The sequence below is a fragment of the Mytilus edulis genome, chromosome 13 (genome assembly GCF_963676685.1).
Source record: "Mytilus edulis chromosome 13, xbMytEdul2.2, whole genome shotgun sequence".
In the NCBI taxonomy this organism is placed as follows: domain Eukaryota; kingdom Metazoa; phylum Mollusca; class Bivalvia; order Mytilida; family Mytilidae; genus Mytilus; species Mytilus edulis.
The window spans coordinates 67,985,659-68,007,501 of NC_092356.1; the positions used below are offsets into that span (position 1 = coordinate 67,985,659).

At 31.7% G+C, this 21,843-nt stretch overlaps 1 protein-coding gene across 7 annotated transcripts in view; it reads right to left on the reverse strand.

Moving 5' to 3' along the window:
• Positions 1–517: 517 nt before the first annotated feature.
• Positions 518–21,843, reverse strand: part of LOC139500981 (procollagen-lysine,2-oxoglutarate 5-dioxygenase 1-like) — a 39,794-nt gene continuing 18,468 nt past the window's right edge. For 5 of the 7 annotated variants that reach the window (XM_071289922.1, XM_071289920.1, XM_071289921.1 and 2 more), the window contains exons 8-21: positions 19,114–19,211; positions 18,634–18,648; positions 17,383–17,484; positions 14,467–14,598; positions 13,854–13,975; positions 10,173–10,274; positions 8,189–8,314; positions 7,309–7,453; positions 6,228–6,341; positions 5,094–5,162; positions 4,095–4,199; positions 3,522–3,662; positions 2,776–2,904; positions 518–877 (exon numbers count right to left, since the gene is read on the reverse strand). In XM_071289922.1, coding sequence (XP_071146023.1) covers positions 722–877; positions 2,776–2,904; positions 3,522–3,662; positions 4,095–4,199; positions 5,094–5,162; positions 6,228–6,341; positions 7,309–7,453; positions 8,189–8,314; positions 10,173–10,274; positions 13,854–13,975; positions 14,467–14,598; positions 17,383–17,484; positions 18,634–18,648; positions 19,114–19,211 — 1,556 coding nt within the window. In that variant the 3' untranslated portion in view covers positions 518–721. The remainder of the gene's footprint in view (positions 878–2,775; positions 2,905–3,521; positions 3,663–4,094; positions 4,200–5,093; positions 5,163–6,227; positions 6,342–7,308; positions 7,454–8,188; positions 8,315–10,172; positions 10,275–13,853; positions 13,976–14,466; positions 14,599–17,382; positions 17,485–18,633; positions 18,649–19,113; positions 19,212–21,843) is intronic. The other 2 variants (XM_071289923.1, XM_071289919.1) reach the window with 1 other exon arrangement.

Genomic DNA, 21,843 nt, shown 5'->3' on the forward strand with positions numbered 1-21,843 from the left:
CAAATATAGTTGACCTATTGCATATAGTACTAGAAAAAAAGACAAAAAATGCACCTACAAAGTGTAAATACTCCAAAAAATTACAAAGTTCAACTATATCTCCAAAAGGAGCAAATATTAATAAAAATCAAAACCCTGAGCAGATGCACACCTTCAATATATGTACGAACAGACAGCAAATTGAAAACTTTCTAGGATTCAAACTATAGGGAGAAGTTATGTTGAATAACTATATACCGGTACCTATAATGGGATGGACGAACACATAAACTCTTGCTCAGATACACCTATAGCAAGTATAGAGAATAGTGTGCTATAAGCAAATGACAATTAAATACTTAAAAGTCCTGGGTTAAAATGGACATTCTAATTCAATTCTGTTCTATTCAATGTTGGGCTGTGTTCAAGTCATATTTATATTGGTGTTATTGCAGTGTGTCAAGGGAGACAATCTGCCTTCAGAAATTTTTATTGTGAAATATTTCTATTTGAATAAACAATATATAACTATACTATAATCATTTTGACATTTTTATTATGCAAAATGTTGTTTGGATGTCTAGTTGCAATGGAAATTACATGTATTTCCATTTAATATGAGCAATACACTAAAAACTCACATTCAACCCTTGTAAGTTTTTCTGATCAATATTCCTATGAAAATTTCAAATAAAACATCAGTCATATATTTTCCAGTTTTAAAACAGTATATTCTAGATAATTATGGATCTAAAAATGACACTAGTATGTATCGTGTCCCAGATGTAGTATAAAGTCCTTCGTGGTAATGTGTCAATTTCCCAGGGTGCATTATCATCCAACCTTTTCTTGTGTTGACAACACTACAGTTGTATCGTATAAATCTACTTCCACCTCCCTGTAAAAGAGAAATGAGTACAAACATATTATCAATCATAGATTGACCATTAATATATAAACAACGTTTTGGGGGTAAAGATTGTGGCAGGCTTGATAGTTATCAATTTTACAAACTCTATCTGAAAAAAAAAATCTTTTGCTCAGATATTTCAGTTATGAAATAGTGTATGTGCATGTATAATCATACTTATCAAGAAAAGTACAAAATTTGTGTAATGTTCATGAATCTAGTATAAACTCTAAAACTTTCCATGACCAATATTTAAATTTAGAGTTGTCTACCTTGGTCCAAAATCGTTGAATTACCTACACTTATCTCAATAAAACAGTACTATGTTCCAATGCTTATTTTCATATCATTGTTTAAATTGTTTAGTTCCCACACCAAAATAAAAGCAATCATTTACCCTTAGCTGCACGTCTTAAAAACATTTTTATTGAAGTATGTTGTATAGAATCCGTAATTCTGGAACTGTATTGCCTTATCCATGATTGTTACATGCATCAACCCCTCTTTTTGTTTGAATCCAACATAAAAGGATGTAATTTGTAAACTCTTCTTTTGATTGATATATTATAATTGTTTTTAATGTCCCAAACCTAAGTAAGATATATTACAAGTAGCTGGTGTGGTCTGTTACATACAGTGCATATTTTTGGGGGGTAATTTTTTGTATGTCACAATAATTATTGGTGAATAGATGAGTCTAGGAATGAGTAAAGGCCTCCCTTAAAAAATAAGTAACACTGACCTAGCTTCATCATATGACTCATTGATTTCAACCATTTCAGGGCTAAAAATTTCAAAATCTCCAGATTTGGATCTAAGATATCAAAATATCTTACAATTACATGTATTGGATAGTATAATATACTGTAGACAAGACTGCACACGCTGAAATGTCTCAGTTAAGAAATTCTCAAATTTTAATTTTAGAAATAGATGATGACTGCCTGAAACATTCAACAACTGCAGCAAATCTAAACGCATCACTATTTTGGCAAAATAGGATTGGGATATGTCAGGCTTAAATTAAAATATTGTTTGTTTGCCCTTTACCGACCGACCCTATCAATTCGTTCCGCCTGAAAATCTTTTATTTATATTTACCAGCAAGATTTTATTTTATTTTATTTTTTCGTTCCTACCAAAAATCTTATATTTGTATTTCCCGCTCAAAACTTTTTTACCGAAATCCTCGGGTTTTATCTTTACGTATAAGGTCAAGTCCGTTTGGTATCACCTGAGCGTTTGACATGAACACTTGCATTTGAAGTTTCAAAGCATTTGTTTGAAATCGATGTTGAACGCTTTCTGAAATCATGATATGAAGTACGTTACTCTGTACCTTTAAACTTAAAGAGCTGGATTCATTTACAAAAAAGTTCGTTTGATACAAAAGTATTTACGTGTGTACAAACTAATTTGTAAACGGACGTTGTATTCTATGTAGGGATGGCCTTTTGTGATCCGCATATCAGAATGATTATGTTAACGATGCCGCTAAATTATTTATATCTGACATGAACCAAAAGTGACAAAACCCTGTAAAGTGGAGAATATCTGGCAGTAAAATCGCCAAGTTTTCCATACAGATCATTTATAAATGTGATGCAAAATACGTGACAATTGAGTTTTAAGTCTTATAGCATTTTTATTGGAAAAAAAGGCACACACGAAATTTGTAACACTCTAGGGACTTTTTCTACTGGTAATTTATGTCTGCCCGGACATAACTTACAAACAAACAATATTTTAGTTTAGGCCTCATACATATATTCTTAATTATGACTGCACTATTAAAATATCTAATAAATTGATTCAGGCTTTCAAGAAGAATGTGTGGAAAAGTTATATTTTGAAGAATGATAAATGTTATATTTGTTCATCCTTACAGCATAGTCTATTCCTTGTCTGTTAAGTCCTATATTTATTGTGTATGTTGATGCATCATGGTGTGGTTCTAGGTGGTCTTGTTCTCCTGGACGATATCTCACCACAAAGTTCATTACAGCACTGGCTTCCTGAAACATTTAACACATCATATTTATATTCATTACTATGACTACAACAAATAATAATCAAATGATTCATCATGGTGAGGTCTAGATGGTCTTGTTCCCCAGGGTGATATGACAATTCTCCACCAGAGGCCAAACTACTTAGAAATTAACAATTATAGGTCACCATAACAATAGTGAACATACTTAGATGTCTCTGCTATTTTTCTGATCATGGTTGAATTTTATGTTGAAGTCACTATAACATCAAAGTTTTACAACAGGTATAAAATAAACATTATTATTATCAATGATTCATGAAAATGATAAATAGATGCAAAGACGAACCATGCCAGACGGACATGCCCAATCAACATTTGTTGCTGTTGTTTACTTGTCCAATACACCTAACAATTCCTAATATTTATATGCACATGCCATACATTCAAAATTAATATGTCTATAAATATTCATAAAAAATAATCTAATCCTTTGACTGTTTGAATACTAAAGTAGTTTGTGTCCAGTCCGTCTAGCTATTAAAAAAGTCTATATCTAATCCATATCCAAAAAAGAGAGTCCATTTATTGCATCTTGAACCTGATTTCTGGCCCTAAAATGTCTCCATAAATAAACTATACCTCTGACATTCCTGGATACACTTTATCCTTTAAAGGTCGTACATAAGTTTGGAGAAAATCTAAAAAATGTTCATCAAAATCAATCTGTCTCATATGTATATCTACTGTTGGTACATTTTCATAGCCTCCTACTCGAATATCCTGAAACAAAAAATAATACTTATAAGCACTAGATCTTAAAATATTTGATTTAGATCAGGTTAAAATAACAGATAGTCTCCATGGAACTCAATCTTAATCTTTGTTAAGTACTCCCTAATAGTATTTCAAAATTTGAAATTATTGAGGGCAGGTTTCTTGAAACGATCATCCACATCTTGATTTGGCACAGATTCACTTGTTTTCTTGTCCAGAAAGACAATTTCTACTTTATCTGGAAGCCAAACTCTATTGAAATTAGATGCTCTAAAAAGCCTTTTGCTTTTTAAATTTGAAATTTTCTCTCAGAAAATCAGTCTCATGTGTCAGAAGAAAAATCTTTCTTTTAGGAAAATAAACACTATTTGTCCAATAATCATGCACAACATAATCAGAGTTCAATCAGAACGAAAAAATCTATGAATAATTTATTACCTCATGTCCTCCATCACTCCATTTCCCATAATCCTCCATTGTTTCTATCATGTGATCACAGAAGGTATCCGATACTATAGGAAACCAGTATACATCTGGGCATGGCTGTAAAAAAGAAAGTAAAATAGCTTTTCATTTTCAATATGACAGCAAGCACAGTTCTAAAAATATAAAGGTAAGGTGTTTGATGCAGTACAATGAGCATGTTATTTTTATAAGATAAAGACCCCTGCCTTAAATGTGGGTCTCAATGGGATCTAAGCACGACACGGGATTGCAGATTTTTTGTAAGCGTGACACGTGAAGGTAAAAATTTTGTGCTGAGAAAACGGGGAAAAGAACTCTAGTTGGAAATTACAAAAAAATGAGAATTACAGGAATCTGACAAAACAGTAAGCGGGATCGGGGATCAGAACCCTAAATGAGACCCCCTTAAATGAACTATATAGAATAGACAAACAATTAATGGTCACATGTGAAATAAATTAAAAATATTTCATATAGTTGACACTTATTTAAAGCATGCACAGGCTCCTCTAATGGTATCAATCTAGGAACACGAGGAACTGATGCTATTATATTTGCCAATATTAGCCAATCAAAATATTTATTTAAAAAAAGCTGTATGGATATATACCACCTACCTGGGTTATAACTACTCCATCTTTTATATACCACCTACCTGGGTTATAACTGCTCCATCTTTTATATACCACCTACCTGGGTTATAACTGCTCCATCTTTTATATACCACCTAACTGGGTTATAACTACTCCATCTTTTATATACCACCTACCTGGGTTATAACTGCTCCATCTTTTATATACCACCTACCTGGGTTATAACTGCTCCATCTTTTATATACCACCTACCTGGGTTATAACTACTCCATCTTTTTATAATATACCACCTACCTGTGTAGTTATAACTGCTCCATCTTTTATATACCACCTAAGTTTACCTGGGTTATAACTACTCCATCTTTTATATACCACCTACCTGGGTTATAACTGCTCCATCTTTTAAGGCAACAGAGTAATTTTCATGGATATATTTCTTTTCCCAATCCTACAAAAATAAAATAAGAGTATGAAGAAGCCAAAAAACAACATAAAAATATATTTGAAAGCCTCCTTGAAGGTTTTGTAGGACTATATGAGCCATCAAGAAGAAGAAGAAGTTCTTGCACTTAAAACCCCCATGGGCATTTTTAAAAGTTGGCAGGTATGATGGGGTAATCTTATAAACATTTGTGCAACTTTATAGCCAAACATGTTTTGAAAATAAATTTAACAGATTGTAATATAAGTATCTCAATTTGGTGTTTGTATATTCTACAACTGAACCCCTACAACTGACTATATTATAAGAACCTCTATTGTGTTTTTATATGGTAGAAATGGTTAAATATGAATTCAAGAAGAGTCAATTCAGTTTCAAGGGAGATTATTGTTAATGCAAAAATGAAAGTTTAATGTATTAATTCTTGTTACCTGGTACTTTAAGTTTTGTTTAAGATAAGATAAGATAAGATAAATTTAATTTCCAATATAGGACCCATTATAGGCATAATCAGTACATTGATTTTTTATCACACAATTGCAATAGACAAATAGAAATACAACTGACAAAAAAATATGAAATATAAATTGAGTTAATAATACATGTAGTCACATAATACAGTATGTTTAGTGTTTATGAAACAGTCATAATGGAACCTAGTAATTTAACACTAGAGATATGTATCCACTAGACACCATGCTTGGTTCATAATCACATTTTCAATGAATTGTGAAATCTGCATCAATAGCAAGATGTGATATGAGTGCTAATGAGACAACTCTCCATCCAAGTAATAATTTATAAAGGTAAACCATTATAGGTCAAGGTACGTCCTTCAACATGGAGCCTTGGCTCACACCGAACAACAACCTATAAAGGGCCCCAAAAATGACCTTAATTTGGCAGACTTATACTTAACAGTTCATAATGAATGTGTGTACTAAGTTTCACCTTGATCCGACCTTCACTAAAACCTTCAGATTCCATACAGACAAACAACAAAGGATACATAGGCAAGAACACATAATCCCCCCTTACTATGGAAAGCCAGGATAACAATTATAATCTTACCAACGGGTTCTTGAACATTTGGAACATGTCACTATGTAAGTGTGTTGTATTATAGTCGTCAGTGTTCACCAAATGTCCACGGTACTTCATGTTGTTTACATACATAAATAGGCCCTGTTAAATGATAATCGAATAAATGCATAAATTTAGTTTATTAAAAACAAAACAATTTTTCCAGAAAATTTCTTGTTTTTTTCTAGTCTGAGCTTGGTAGATTCTGAACATTTTGTTATGGTTTCTGTTTGAAGATCTTAAAATGACATATTTATATGTTTTGATATTTTTAAGGTCGGTAATTTAATAAGAAGGGTTAATGTTGCTATGTCTTTGAACTTATCTTTACATCATTATGCTATTGGTTATCTCCAAGATACCATGTAAAATATATCTTTTTCCAAGAACCAATAGACATCTTTCGAGTTCATTGCTAATCCGTCAAAAACTTTGGTTTAGTGAACATCAATTGTGCTTTTAGGGGGGTCGTCACTTCCTTTCCTTTGCTGAGCAATTGGTGGAAAAAATGATAATTCTATATAACACGAATTATTCGGCAAATCAAATTCTTATATGTGATATTCAGCACCGCTATCATATGGGAATTGTGATTAGGTACCTACAGAATAAATATTATTTCTAGTTTATCCTGCACAATGACGATCACCAAGACCCTTGTAATAGATGTATGCTGGAAATAAAATAAACTTTGTAAGATAACAATGTATGCTTCATTATTATACGTTATTATGATGGCTTACATCAATGTCGCGTCATTCCGAAATCAATCTTCATTTGAAAAGGAAATGTAACTTTCAAGATGACATGAGCTTTCACAATAAAGTGCACAGATAAATAAAAGAAAAACTTGATAGAAATCTGGTTTTTATGATCCTTTAAAAAAATGTAATAACTATTGAATGCTTCTTTTAGTAGGTTTACAGGGATGTAAAAGTGTTGACTGTGCACACATTTTGAGAATAATGCGCTTCCTTGCTTGATACAAAATGTACTTCGGTCAACGCTTGAACACCCAAATAAATTTACAAAAAGAATCATTCAGTTCTTAAGTGTGTTCCTATACTACCTTCTCCCTAATATTCTTTGTAAAGCTGATATCTCTTTCCTCTTCGTCTGATATATCCTTCCGTGTAAAAGCTCTCATCAGTTTAGGCATTATGGAACCATGAATCAGGTAAACATATCTAATGTACGGCACATTCCACAAGCCTCTGAAATTTAACAAGTTAACAATAGTTAAATACCACTTATAATAGAAAGCTTAAACTAATATATACTCAAAGAAATAGTTAAACTGCATTATATGCATATTTCAACAATTAATTAACTGCACCGATTATTTTAACAGTTAAGTTGTCTCTTCAGTGGTGCTCATAGGACAGCAATCCATGATTTTTTTTAATATCTTAAAATTTTGCTAAGTTAATATTATTTGTCTAAATATAACAACAAAAATCTAAGAATGAGTCAGTGGCTTGGTGATTGAGTGGTCTACTGTATCACTAAGCCTGTCAACACAGTGAGTTCGAGTCATTATAAATATTTTGTACTAAAGATTGACACAAAAAGGTGTATTGCTTTTTTCCTATGTAACATGCGTTAGATTCTGCATTAACATAAGACAGACATTTGCGCCTGTCCCAAGTCAGGAGCCTTTGGCCTTTGTTAGTCTTGTATTATTTTAAATTTTAGTTTCTTGTGTACAGTTTCGAGTTTAGTAAGGCGTTCATTATCACTGAACTAGTATATATTTGTTTAGGGGCCAGCTGAAGGACGCCTCCAGGTGCGGGAATTTCTCACTACATTGAAGACCTGTTGGTGACCTTCTGCTGTTGTCTTTACTATGGTCGGGTTGTTGTCTCTTTGGCACATTCCCCATTTCCATTCTCCATTTTATATATATATAGGATAGTAACAATTGGTTTCCTTTCTCATTAGATACCTACTTTTTCTCCAGGTCTACCATCTCTGTGTAATCCTCTGTTTGTCCATAATATCCATGATCATTCAGACCAGTCCAGAAATTGGACCAGTAATTCTTATGTTGTGAAAGCATTGGTGCAAGAATAGTTCTGAAAAAAAAATGTGTTCATAAAGCAATTAATCTTAAAGGGACACTAGCTACGAGATATATAAAAATCTAAAGTATGATTTGTTTGCGATCAATCAATAATGAAAGTGAAATAGTGAAATAATAATTCGCTTTTAGCAGCCAAGGTGGTTCAATTTTGTCAAATTGAGATAAATAACATTGATAATGAATTATTTACTTGGAAGTGTTAATAATTTGACCTCATTAAATCCCTATTCATGTGAACTTCAATTTAACCCCTTAACTACAGATGGACAACGCATGCATTGTACGTGTACTGGTTATTTAAAGGAAAAGAATGTCAACATTGAAAGTGAAACAAAGGTAAATCATTAAATGAGTGATTCGATCCACAAAAAATCTTTCTTATTCCGGTAAAAACAATGAGAAACATATATTTTTAATCTATAAAATAAAATTAAACACACCTATAAAAATTGAATTGTACGAGTTGGCTCAATCTGTTTATATCTATATTTATGTTTACATTGCTTATATGCTCATATGATGGCAACTCGATAGTTAATTAGATTTTGTCTAGACTAAAATACACACGAAACGAACCTACAAATTATCAACCCTTTGCTCTGTGAATTGTTTAGTTTAGTCTTTTGATAGTTTGGATAAATGTTTTACATTGTTATAAATAAAATATACGAATTTGAGTCAGATTGGTGACCATGAATTTGACAGCTAGTGCCCCTTTAGGGCATCTGTTCAATAAATTAAATCACAAAGCTGCGAAGAAAATTCTTTAAAAAAAAATTCTTAGTTAAAAGAAGAGGTAAAATCATGTCATAAAGATAAAAAGACTGATTACTAAAAAGCACTTTTTTGGGCCTTATATAAGTACATCATATAGTTTAATGTCAGTATCAATACATGAAGTTTTTTTAATTTCACAAAATTAACTAAACTTTTGATTGAAGAACAGAATTGAAATGGTCATGACATAGAATTTCTTTCATACAATTATACTGGCAGTTTCATAAGAAACAAGAATGTGTCCATAGTACACGCATGCCCTACTTGCACTTTCATTTTCCATGTTCAATGGAACGTAAAATTGGGTAAAAAATCTTATTTGGCATTAAAAGTAGAACGAACATACCAAAGGGAACATGTGTACTAAGTTTTAAGTTGATTGGACTTAAACTCAAAAACTACCTTAACCATAAACTTTAACCTGAAACTCGTACTTTCATTTTCTATGTTCAGTGGACCGTGAAATTGGGGTTAATAGTCTAATTTGGCTTTAAAATAAGAAAGATCATATCATTAGGAACATGTGTAGTTTTGTGTACTAAGTTTGAAGTTGATTGGACTTCAGCTTCATCAAAAACTACCTTGACCAAAAACTTTAACCTGAAGTGGGACAGATGGACGAATGGAGTCGAACGAACAGACGGACGCACAGACCAAAAAACATAATGCCCCTTTACTATCGTAGATGGGCATAAAAAACAGTCTGTAATAAATATTTCCACTGGAACAAAAATAACAACATTTGTTCTTTGAAGACTAATCATATATATATAATGGGTATTGAAGATTTTTTCCAAAAGGAACAGATATTATGGCCTCGTTTATAACAAAGTTTCCTGCAAAATTGTTCAGCAGATCAAATACGTGTTGATAATCATTTATAAGTGTTTTAGAGCTGTTCCATTTAAATGTATGTGGGAGGGTACGAAGGGAAGTTTACTTATTGAATTTGGGTTGTGGGTCTTTTTTCACTATACATCAGATATTTTAAAAGTCCCTTCCTACTCTCCCATATACATTTAATGGATAGCCCTTAGTAGCATTAAATAAGATATCTATAAGATATTTATAACCTGTTTTGTTCAATCAAATCTTTCAGAGTTTTAGGATCTGTAATATGAACATTCCCATCCACAAAGAACAAATAGGCACATTTAGACAGTAAACATTGATCTCTACAAAAAAGATAAGAAATATATTGTTTATAAATATAAAAAATAAGATGCAGTATGAGACAAGAGACCAAATGAAATAGAAATTAATATAAAGACTATTAGTCCGGCGGCTTCAAGCATATTTCAGACGAATTGTGCACATCCTGCTACAAGCATGAAATTTGGCATAGACCTTCCTCAACTATTACTCTTTTGTTTCAGATAGGGAGGCATTTGAAAAAAATGTCACTTCCGGTAAAATCCAAAATATCGAAGGCTAGGATTTGAAAAGGTGTTATTATCATGCTACAATAATAACATTTGGTACAAATCTTTGTTTTGTACTACTTTTGGATAAATTATATAGATTAGATGTCTTCAAAAACCCTACTTCCGGTAAATTCCAACATGGCGGACATTGTTCTAAAATAAGGTATTTTTTAGAGAGGGTAATTGAAATGTGTTTTAACATATTGCCACTATCATATCATTGTGCAGGAACCTTTCTTTTGTGCTTCTTATGGAAACAATGTATGAGAAATCTGTCTTTAAAACCCCTACATCCGGTAATATTCAAAATGGCAGACATAGAAATAACAATTTATTATCTAAATATTCAACTTTTTTTCAAAATGTAAAGAAAAGTTTGTTTTTTGTGATAGTCATTAAACTTTTTGCTTTAAGTTATCCTCAAAACCCCTCATTCTATTCTGTTGTAAATGTTCAAATACAAAGTTGTCACTACCGGGAAAAATCACTATTATACTAAAACATTTTTAAAATTACTACTATTTGGCCAAAAATACATGTTTATTCACAGTCACCACCACTTGCATACAAAGCAGTGCACTAGAGACCCGATTTTCCACATTAACAACGACTGCGACATCCTTTCTTACATCCACAATGTACAAGCTTCTGACAAAATGATGAGGCCTCAGAAAGAAGAGTTTTTTATAAGGGATCCTCTTTGTCCCTTCGCTATCCATCAGCGCCTGGACTGGGTAGCATAAGAGCCAATCCAATGATCGTCACCCTAATCAGCTGCCCGAGTATATTGCACGTTTTACATGCTGGAAAAGACTAGACCAAGTTGAGGAAAAAGCCTCTACCCTTCCTTTTGTGCAAATAGTTATTTTCTTGCCCGGTTAACCATGTTAGCCCCATCTGATAAGTTTGTGCGATCTTACAGTAAAAACCCGGTGATTTCGGTTGATCAAACATCATTCTTTATGTTAAAATCACATCTTTAAATGCAATCAATGTCTCCCACGCAGTCTCTTATTTTTTCAAGCAAAGAGATAACCGTATCACAACAGGTAAAGGCATTGATCATAATAAGTGTGTGTTATCACTCATTGTCTATTACATTTGAAAGGCCATTGATAGATATTAATCCAAAGTTTTTGCCTTCCTTAACACAATCCATAGTTCGTCTACCCCTATGTCACGGAATAGAGAACCAGTAATGACAGCATCATCAGTAAGGACTGTTCAAACCATGACTCGTTTAAGTTCGTGTTTCACTGCATCAGATACATGCACCATGATTATAGTGTCAGCCTCTTAGTGTGAAAATGGTGCTAAACTTGAATTACATCACGTGGTGGATAACACTGAAAATCCTGAGCATTTGTTGCTACAACTACAATACTAATTAAAGATTTCATCCACTCTTGTTATAGTTTCAAGTTATTTCATTAAGGTAAGGACACAATACCCAATCAGCATACTCGTTAGGAAACACATTGAAACTGTAACAATAGTGGATGTAGTCCCGGATGCGTGCATAGACAATACTGGTAGTTTGAAGGTTGCTACAAGAAGCAAGACTTACATTTTGGGGAAAGGGAATACATAGACGAATCCAGGATCAAAACAAATTCCTCAAAATTGGCAAATTTTTCTGAGAGATGACGACAATAAGAAAGAACTTTTTAGTTTCATTCGCAGCAGCTTGTTCAAATAAATTTTGAGGAAAAGATAGTTGTAACAAGAAATGCTCAGGATGTTCAGTGTTATCCACCACTTGATGATGCATCAAGTTTAGCACCATGTTTACATGAAGAGACTTACACTAGAATCAAGATGGATGTGTCTGATGCAGTGAAACACAGACTTAACTGAGTCATGACTCAAACAGTCGATACTGATGTCATTGCTATTTCGCTATTCCGTTACATAGGGGCAGACGAACTTTGGTTTGCATTTGGAAGTGGGAAAAACTTTTGCTGGAAAAGGAACTGCGTTGGTGACATGGATGGCGTTTGCAGATGTGACTTTAGCATTTAGAATGAGTACAAAGCAAGAAAACATGCCTTTTTGGAAGAGGAAAGACTTATTGAGGCTATTCCCACGACTCAGTCTAGTGTTTTTCAGCATGTAAAGCGTGCAATATACCATGGCAGGTATGAATGAGTTACAAGCTTGGAATTGGTTGCTATGCTAACTAGTCCAGACGCTTATGGATGGCGAAGGAACAAATATGATCCATGGGAATCATTTTGGACAACTCTTAGTGAAGCCTCTTCATCTTATCAGGAGCTTGTACATTATGGATATAAGAAACAGTACCAGTCTTTGTAAATGTGGAAAATTAGCTCTCCGATTGTGAATAAACATTATTTGCGGCCCATCGAGTATGCTGATTGGGTATTGTGTCCTTACCTCAATAAAATACCTTGAAACTGTAACACGAGTAAATGAATTCTCGAAGGCGTATGATAGCTAAACATCGAAGAAATGGATTGAGAAGTCATCTTTGAAATTTACGTCAGATTGGTTTTTTTTTACCGGAAGTGTTAACTTTGTATTTAAACATTTACAACAGAATAGAATAAGTGGTTTTGAGGGTAACTTAAAGCCAAAAATTTAATGAACAGCAAAAAAAACAACATTTCATTAACATTTTGAAAAAAGTTAAATATATAAATAAAAATTGACAATTCTATGTCTGCCATTTTGGATATTACCGGAAGTAAGGGTTCTAAAGAAATATGTCTTATACATTGTATCCATAAGAAGCACCAAAGAAAGGTTCCTGCACAATATAATACGTTTAAACATTTCAATTACCCTCCCTAAAAAATAAGCTTATTTTAGTACAATGTCCCCCATATTAGATTTTACCGGAAGTAGGGTTTTTCAAGACATTTCATCTATATAATATATCCAAAAGTAGTAAAAAACAAAGGTTTGTACCAAATATTATGATAGTAGCATGATTATAACACCTTTTTCACATCGATATTGGGCTGATTTAGGTATGAAGTCCGCCATTTTGGATTTCACCGGAAGTGCAACATTTTTTTCAAATGCCTCCCTATCTGAAATAAAAGAGTAATGGTTGAGGAAGGTTTATGCCAAATTTCATGCTTGTAGCAGGATGTGCACAATTTTTCACAAAGCAGCGTTCTATATTTGTAATGCAAGTTAAAAGGATATTGAACTGTACATGTTGACTTACCATTTATAAATTATATATTTCCATCACATTGCATGGCTATTCCAAATTTATCCCGATAACACTGTTAATTCTACTAAATAAATAATGACACTAGTACTGTATACCTAGAAGATTGCACCATTACTTTCACTTACATGGCTGAATTTCTAGCAGCTGTACCCGTCATTTCATCGTTCGTAGAAATCACTGTTACAGATCTGTATTCATCACTGCAACCGGACAGAAACAGTTCAACATCAACCTCATGATAATCAGCCTGTAAAAGTCATTTTAGACATGTTTCTGGTGATAATAATTTAATGGAATTATTGAATCAATTCAAGCATATGTGATCAATTAAGTCATCTGAGTGTATTTTTTTTCTCATATTTTTATTACAATGTCTGTAAAGTATAAACAACAAAACATATTTTATAAATCAATTGTTGATCAAACATTTTAGCTGTTAATCAACTTTCAGTTTTTTTTTTGCTTCAGTGTACGACTTTGATAAATAATATACATGTTAAATTGATGGAGCAATGTTGGTTTTTTTAATTGTCCATGCATTTTTATTGAGTCAATAATGATGGAAATTTTAACGACCTTGACCGACTATACAGCCCTTGCAGGGTCCCTAATTTTAAGTCAATTAAACCTTGTCATAACAGTCATTACTAGTGAGTGATTTGGTGACTTAATTTTTTTACTTCTGAAATGAATAGTCATAAAAATATCAATATAGTAAATAAAGTAACTGGATCTTACATTATTGTATACCAGCAAGTCTATTCTCTTCTTTGGATAATCTAGATCTTTTATTGTTTTTAATCCTTCAACCAGAAATGGTATTGGCTGGTCGATAAATACAGATAACTGAACTATCGGGTAATCATCTTTCTGTAAATGTAAAACTTTATACTAGAATAAATAAATCATTTATGACACTAACAATCCATTCAGGTATATGTATTGAAATTCAAAAATAGTGCATCAGAGATTTGGGAAGATAGGCTCTTCTAATATATGCTTTAGGTATAATGACTTGGTAATAACATTTGATAAAATTACCCAGTTATTTACAGTTCATTCATAAACCAATGTGATGTTTTACCAATATGAAACTGTGAGAGAAGATAAGCATGGAATAATAAGAAGCCCCACTTTTATTCTATTATATTAATTCTGAAACTGTTACATTTTCTTACATTTTGCTTTGATTTATATGAATGCAATTTTTGCATTTCAAGGAACTCAAATGAGAATGTTTTAAGTTCTCACTTGTAAAGATCAAGATGGGTCATACTGGGAGAGATAGGATAATCATCTTAGTCCGAGATAGTTTTTACTGGTCAGCCATGACTACAGACCAATGATAATGTCTCAATAGAAAGAAAGAGCCACACAAAGTTTCATTTATCAATATTTCATGATCACAGCCTATAGAGTTGGTGTGCTTGGACTTTTTAACTTTAGAATCATCTTAAAATCAAATTAAAACAATAACCAGATGCTCCGCAGGGCGCAGCTTTATACGACCAAATAGGTTGAACCCTGAACGGTTGGGGCAAGTATGGACACAACATTCAAGCTGGATTCAGCTCTAAATTTGGATTGTGATTAAATAGTTGACACAGCATAGGTTTTGGACACAGAATGAATGTGGTCTAATGAACTTAAAATAATTTTTTTGTCTTTGAGCAATCACTATGCTGTTGAATATTAATCCTCTCAAAAAAATGTTTGAAGAAATTTTATTTTTATTTTTGAAATCTGAAATGAGAAAAATTAAACCCCCACCCCCACCATTTTTTTTTTCACATCCCCCTTTCCCTTTTTTCAAAACTGATCTCAATTCAAATTTCTAATGGAGTTTGCAACAATAACTACTCATTTAAATACATCATAAAATATTAAAATGTAACAAAAAGTGCTTGTTATCACTGAATGGTAAAGATTGTTTTAATTTATCAGTTGGTAGTAAAAGTGAATATACATTGTGCATTGTATAAAACAATGATTTAAGTTGATTCAACTACTATTCTGGACAAAGAAAGATAACTCCAATCAATTGAAAATTTCTTGCTATTGCACAATATTGTGCAATTAGATATTTCTTGCTATTGCACAATACTGTGCAATTGAAAAAATTTGCTATTGCACAATACTGTGCAATTGAAGATTTCTTGCTATTGCACAATACTGTGCAATTGAACATTTTTTGCTATTGCACAATACTGTGCAATTGAAGATTTCTTGCTATTGCTGAATACTGTGCAATTGAAAATTTCTTGCTATTGCACAATACTTAATATAATAATTTTGGATCCTATTTTAACCAACTTGAAAACTGGGCCCATAATAAAAAATCTAAGTACATGATTAAATTCAGCATATCAAAAAAGCCAAAGAATTCAATTTTTATTAAAATCAAAATTAGTTTAATTTTGGACCCTTTGGTATTTAATGTAGACCTATTTGAAAACGGGACTAAAAATTAAGAATCTACATACACAGTTAGATTTGGCATATCAAAGAACCCCAATTATTCAATTTTTGATGAAATCAATCAAAGTTTAATTTTGGACCCCGATTTGAACCAACTTGCAAACTGGGCCAATAATCAAAAATCTAAGTACATTTTTAGATTCAGCATATCAAAGAACCCCAAGGATTCAATTTTTGTTAAAATCAAACTAAGTTTAATTTTGGACCCTTTGGACCTTAATGTAGACCAATTGGAAAACGGGACCAAAATAAAGAATCTACATACACAGTTAGATCCAGCATATCAAAGAACCCCAATAATTCAATTTTTGATGAAATCAAACAAAGTTCAATTTTGGACCCTTTGGGCCTCTTATTCCTAAAAACCTGTTGGGAGCAAAACTCCCAAAATCAAACCCAACCTTCCTTTAATGGTCATAAACCTTGTGTTTCAATTTCAAAGATTTCTATTTACTTATACTAAAGTTATGGTGCGAAAACCAAGAATAATGCTTACTTGGGCCCCTTTTTGGCCCCTAATTCCTAAACTGTTCAGACCTCAACTCCCAAAATCAATCCCAACCTTCCTTTTGTGGTCATAAACCTTGTGTTTAAATGTCATTGATTTCTATTTACTTATACTAAAGTTATAGTTTGAAAACCAAGAATAATGCTTCTTTGGGCCCTTTTTTGGCCCCTAATTCCTAAACTGTTTGAACTAAAACTCCCAAAATCAATCCCAACCTTCCTTTTGTGGTCATAAACCTTGTGTCAAAATTTCATAGATGTCTATTTACTTAAACTAAAATTATAGTGCGAAAACCAAGAAAATGCTTATTTGGGCCCTTTTTGGCCCCTAATTCCTAAAATTTTGGGACCAAAACTCCCAAAATCAATCCCAACCTTCCTTTTGTGGTTATAAACCTTGTGTTAAAATTTCATAGATTTCTATTCATTTTTACTAAAGTTAGAGTGCGAAAACTAAAAGTATTCGGACGACGACGACGACGCAAGACGCCGCAGGACGACGCCGCCAACGTGATAGCAATATACGACGAAAAATTAAAATTTTTGCGGTCGTATTAAAATAACAATTTTATGCACATAACTAAATGTCTCTTTAAATGTGCTCACTAAATAAGAAGGGATTACAGTATACTAGGAGTAATTCTATCCTAAGAAGTCAGTAATATTTACCTTCAATTCTTTTAAACTGATAGCACTCCTTGAACATGCAGCACATCCAAATGTTTCTGTCCATTCATCTGCTAAATCACTGGCTAAACGATTAAATGCTGCCTGTTAATAAGAAATATTTATATATATTACTAAATTTTTAATTGTCATTAGTTCTTGGTTCATGTTTTCTCTCTGGCACATAGCATGTAGTTGAATGTCAAATCTTTGGTCATCTCCATTGATTTCTTTCATCATTAAGATATTAGTACATAATAATAATAATAATAATAATAATGATAATAATAATCCAGTGTGTCAGATAACACAGGTAACACTGTGTTTTGATATTATCAGATTGGAAGAGAAATTAACTGTCCAATGCTATAAATTTAATCACAGTGAATAATATAATATTTTATAGAATGTTGCTTCAAAAACAAAATTCAAGTAAATGTGTCTATTAATTCAATATGAAATTAGAAAGGAAAAACCCTTGACTGAACAAATATTAAACCATTATAAAAAAAATAAAAAACATAAAAAAAAACAAATTTCAAGTTAGAAAACAACTTCACCCTACATCAGTTTCTCCTTTGAATTGCTTCATGACTAGGCCTGTATAGCTGACCATACAGTATGGGCCATATAATGACCACTAAATGCTTATACATGTATCTTCATTGTTTCATCTCTGGAAGACAGTTGTCTCATTGGCACATTTCCTTATTTTCATATGTAGGAAAATACATTCCATTTTATAAAATATAGTTTAATAATTTTATTCTTGATCTGAGGGATTACTTCTGTATATATGTATTTTGCTACTTTGAGGAAAAACCCATGTGAACATATAGCGATACAATCTATTTTTCCCATAAAAGAGTAACTCAAGGTTTTGTAAACCTATGAAAAAGGCAACTTCTATTTTTTTCTTTCCTTTAAAAGTTTTCTCTATTATGTTTTCACAATCTCAAAGCTAACGAAAACTGATTACCTATGAATTACTCTTTTTTTAAATTTCCATACATTAACAGTAAATTCAGAATTTATTGCATTGAGTTATAATTGCAACATATGTGTTTCAGAAATAATATCCTGCATTTAAATTTATATAGCACCATTTGTATACAGCAATTACAGAAATCGTAATTATTAAAAAAAAAGTTGAATTTGTGTTGATTGTCACAAAATTGCAATAAATAATCAATACACAATTATTTCTGAATTTATAGTATACATTTATAATGAAAAATTCCAATTAAAACTTACCTGATATGGTAATGTCTTTACAATTCATAAATAAATTATACTTATGAAATAATGATGAGACAGGCTTAACAAATTACAGATTAAATATTGCTTGTCTGGTATGAGGATATCATACTATAAAAGTTAACACTAGAAGAATATTGAACATTTTTACAGACATTCATTAAAATGCACAGACCAGTCTATTTTTGAGATATGTATAGATGCAGAAACCATGTTAACCAAAAAATGACTTGCACACTGATCAGTTCAATTTGAATTCTTAATGCTTTTGATAAATGACTGCTTTAGTTTGACAACTAGAATCCGGTTGTATATACCTTTTAAACATTTATCTAATATTTATAAAAGTAACTGAAAAATTATGAATGGAGCATAAAACCTTAATGTGAAGTCACCAATATGCTTAAATATAATTTTATTTAAGCAGAATAATCAGGCAGAATTGAGAACAATGCAAGTTTGGCAACATCTACATACTTTTATTGGTCCATTACCATATAAAATTAACGGCTTACTGCCAGTCTTCTTGTTGACAATATAACTGTGGTTCCCCTTGTATTTTACTATAATGTGCTCTGTCAATGAAAGTAGAAGGGAAAGTATCGTCAGTCTATGTATAATGAATTATATATCAGGGAAAGTAACGTCAGTCTATGTATTATAAATTATATATCAGGGAAAGTAACGTCAGTCTATGTATAATGAATTATATATCAGGGAAAGTAACGTCAGTCTATGTATAATAAATTATATATCAGGCAAAGTAACATCAGTCTATGTATTATAAATTATATATCAGGGAAAGTAACGTCAGTCTATGTATAATGAATTATATATCAGGGAAAGTAACGTCAGGGAAAGTAACGTCAGTCTATGTATAATAAATTATATATCAGGCAAAGTAACGTCAGTCTATGTATTATAAATTATATATCAGGGAAAGTAACGTCAGTCTATGTATAATGAATTATATATCAGGGAAAGTAACGTCAGTCTATGTATAATAAATTATATATCAGGCAAAGTAACGTCAGTCTATGTATTATAAATTATATATCAGGGAAAGTAACGTCAGTCTATGTATAATGAATTATATATCAGGGAAAGTAACGTCAGTCTATGTATAATAAATTATATATCAGGCAAAGTAACGTCAGTCTATGTATTATAAATTATATATCAGGGAAAGTAACGTCAGTCTATGTTTAATGAATTATATATCAGGGAAAGTAACGTCAGTCTATGTATAATGAATTATATATCAGGGAAAGTAACGTCAGTCTATGTATAATGAATTATATATCAGGAAAAGTAACGTCAGTCTATGTATAATCAATTATATATCAGGGAAAGTAACGTCAGTCTATGTATAATCAATTATACATCAGGGAAAGTAACGTCAGTCTATGTATAATGAATTATATATCAGGGAAAGTAACGTCAGTCTATGTATAATGAATTATATATCAGGGAAAGTAACGTCAGTCTATGTATAATGAATTATATATCAGGGAAAGTAACGTCAGTCTATGTATAATCAATTATATATCAGGGAAAGTAACGTCAGTCTATGTATAATGAATTATATATCAGGGAAAGTAACGTCAGTCTATGTATAATCAATTATATATCAGGGAAAGTAACGTCAGTCTATGTATAATCAATTATATATCAGGGAAAGTAACGTCAAGTCTATTTATATAAATTATATATCAGGGAAAGTAACGTCAGTCTATGTATAATAAATTATATATCAGGGAAAGTAACGTCAGTCTATGTATAATGAATTATATATCAGGGAAAGTAACGTCAGTCTATGTATAATAAATTATATATCAGGGAAAGTAACGTCAGGGAAAGTAACGTCAGTGAAAGTAATGTCAGTCTATGTATAATAAATTATATATCAGGGAAAGTAACGTCAGTGAAAGTAACGTCAGTCTATGTATAATAAATTATATATCAGGGAAAGTAACGTCAGTCTATGTATAGTACATTATATATCAGGGAAAGTAACGTCAGGGAAAGTAACGTCAGTCTATGTATAATGAATTATATATCAGGGAAAGTAATGTCAGTCTATGTATAATCAATTATATATCAGGGAAAGTAACGTCAGTCTATGTATAATAAATTATATATCAGGCAAAGTAACGTCAGTCTATGTATTATAAATTATATATCAGGGAAAGTAACGTCAGTCTATGTTTAATGAATTATATATCAGGGAAAGTAACGTCAGTCTATGTATAATGAATTATATATCAGGGAAAGTAACGTCAGTCTATGTATAATGAATTATATATCAGGAAAAGTAACGTCAGTCTATGTATAATCAATTATATATCAGGGAAAGTAACGTCAGTCTATGTATAATCAATTATACATCAGGGAAAGTAACGTCAGTCTATGTATAATGAATTATATATCAGGGAAAGTAACGTCAGTCTATGTATAATGAATTATATATCAGGGAAAGTAACGTCAGTCTATGTATAATGAATTATATATCAGGGAAAGTAACGTCAGTCTATGTATAATCAATTATATATCAGGGAAAGTAACGTCAGTCTATGTATAATGAATTATATATCAGGGAAAGTAACGTCAGTCTATGTATAATCAATTATATATCAGGGAAAGTAACGTCAGTCTATGTATAATCAATTATATATCAGGGAAAGTAACGTCAAGTCTATTTATATAAATTATATATCAGGGAAAGTAACGTCAGTCTATGTATAATAAATTATATATCAGGAAAAGTAACGTCAGTCTATGTATAATGAATTATATAGCAGGGAAAGTAACGTCAGTCTATGTATAATGAATTATATATCAGGGAAAGTAACGTCAGTCTATGTATAATAAATTATATATCAGGGAAAGTAACGTCAGGGAAAGTAACGTCAGTGAAAGTAATGTCAGTCTATGTATAATAAATTATATATCAGGGAAAGTAACGTCAGTGAAAGTAACGTCAGTCTATGTATAATAAATTATATATCAGGGAAAGTAACGTCAGTCTATGTATAGTACATTATATATCAGGGAAAGTAACGTCAGGGAAAGTAACGTCAGTCTATGTATAATGAATTATATATCAGGGAAAGTAATGTCAGTCTATGTATAATCAATTATATATCAGGGAAAGTAACGTCAGTCTATGTATAATAAATTATATAAGATATCAATTTAAAAAAACAT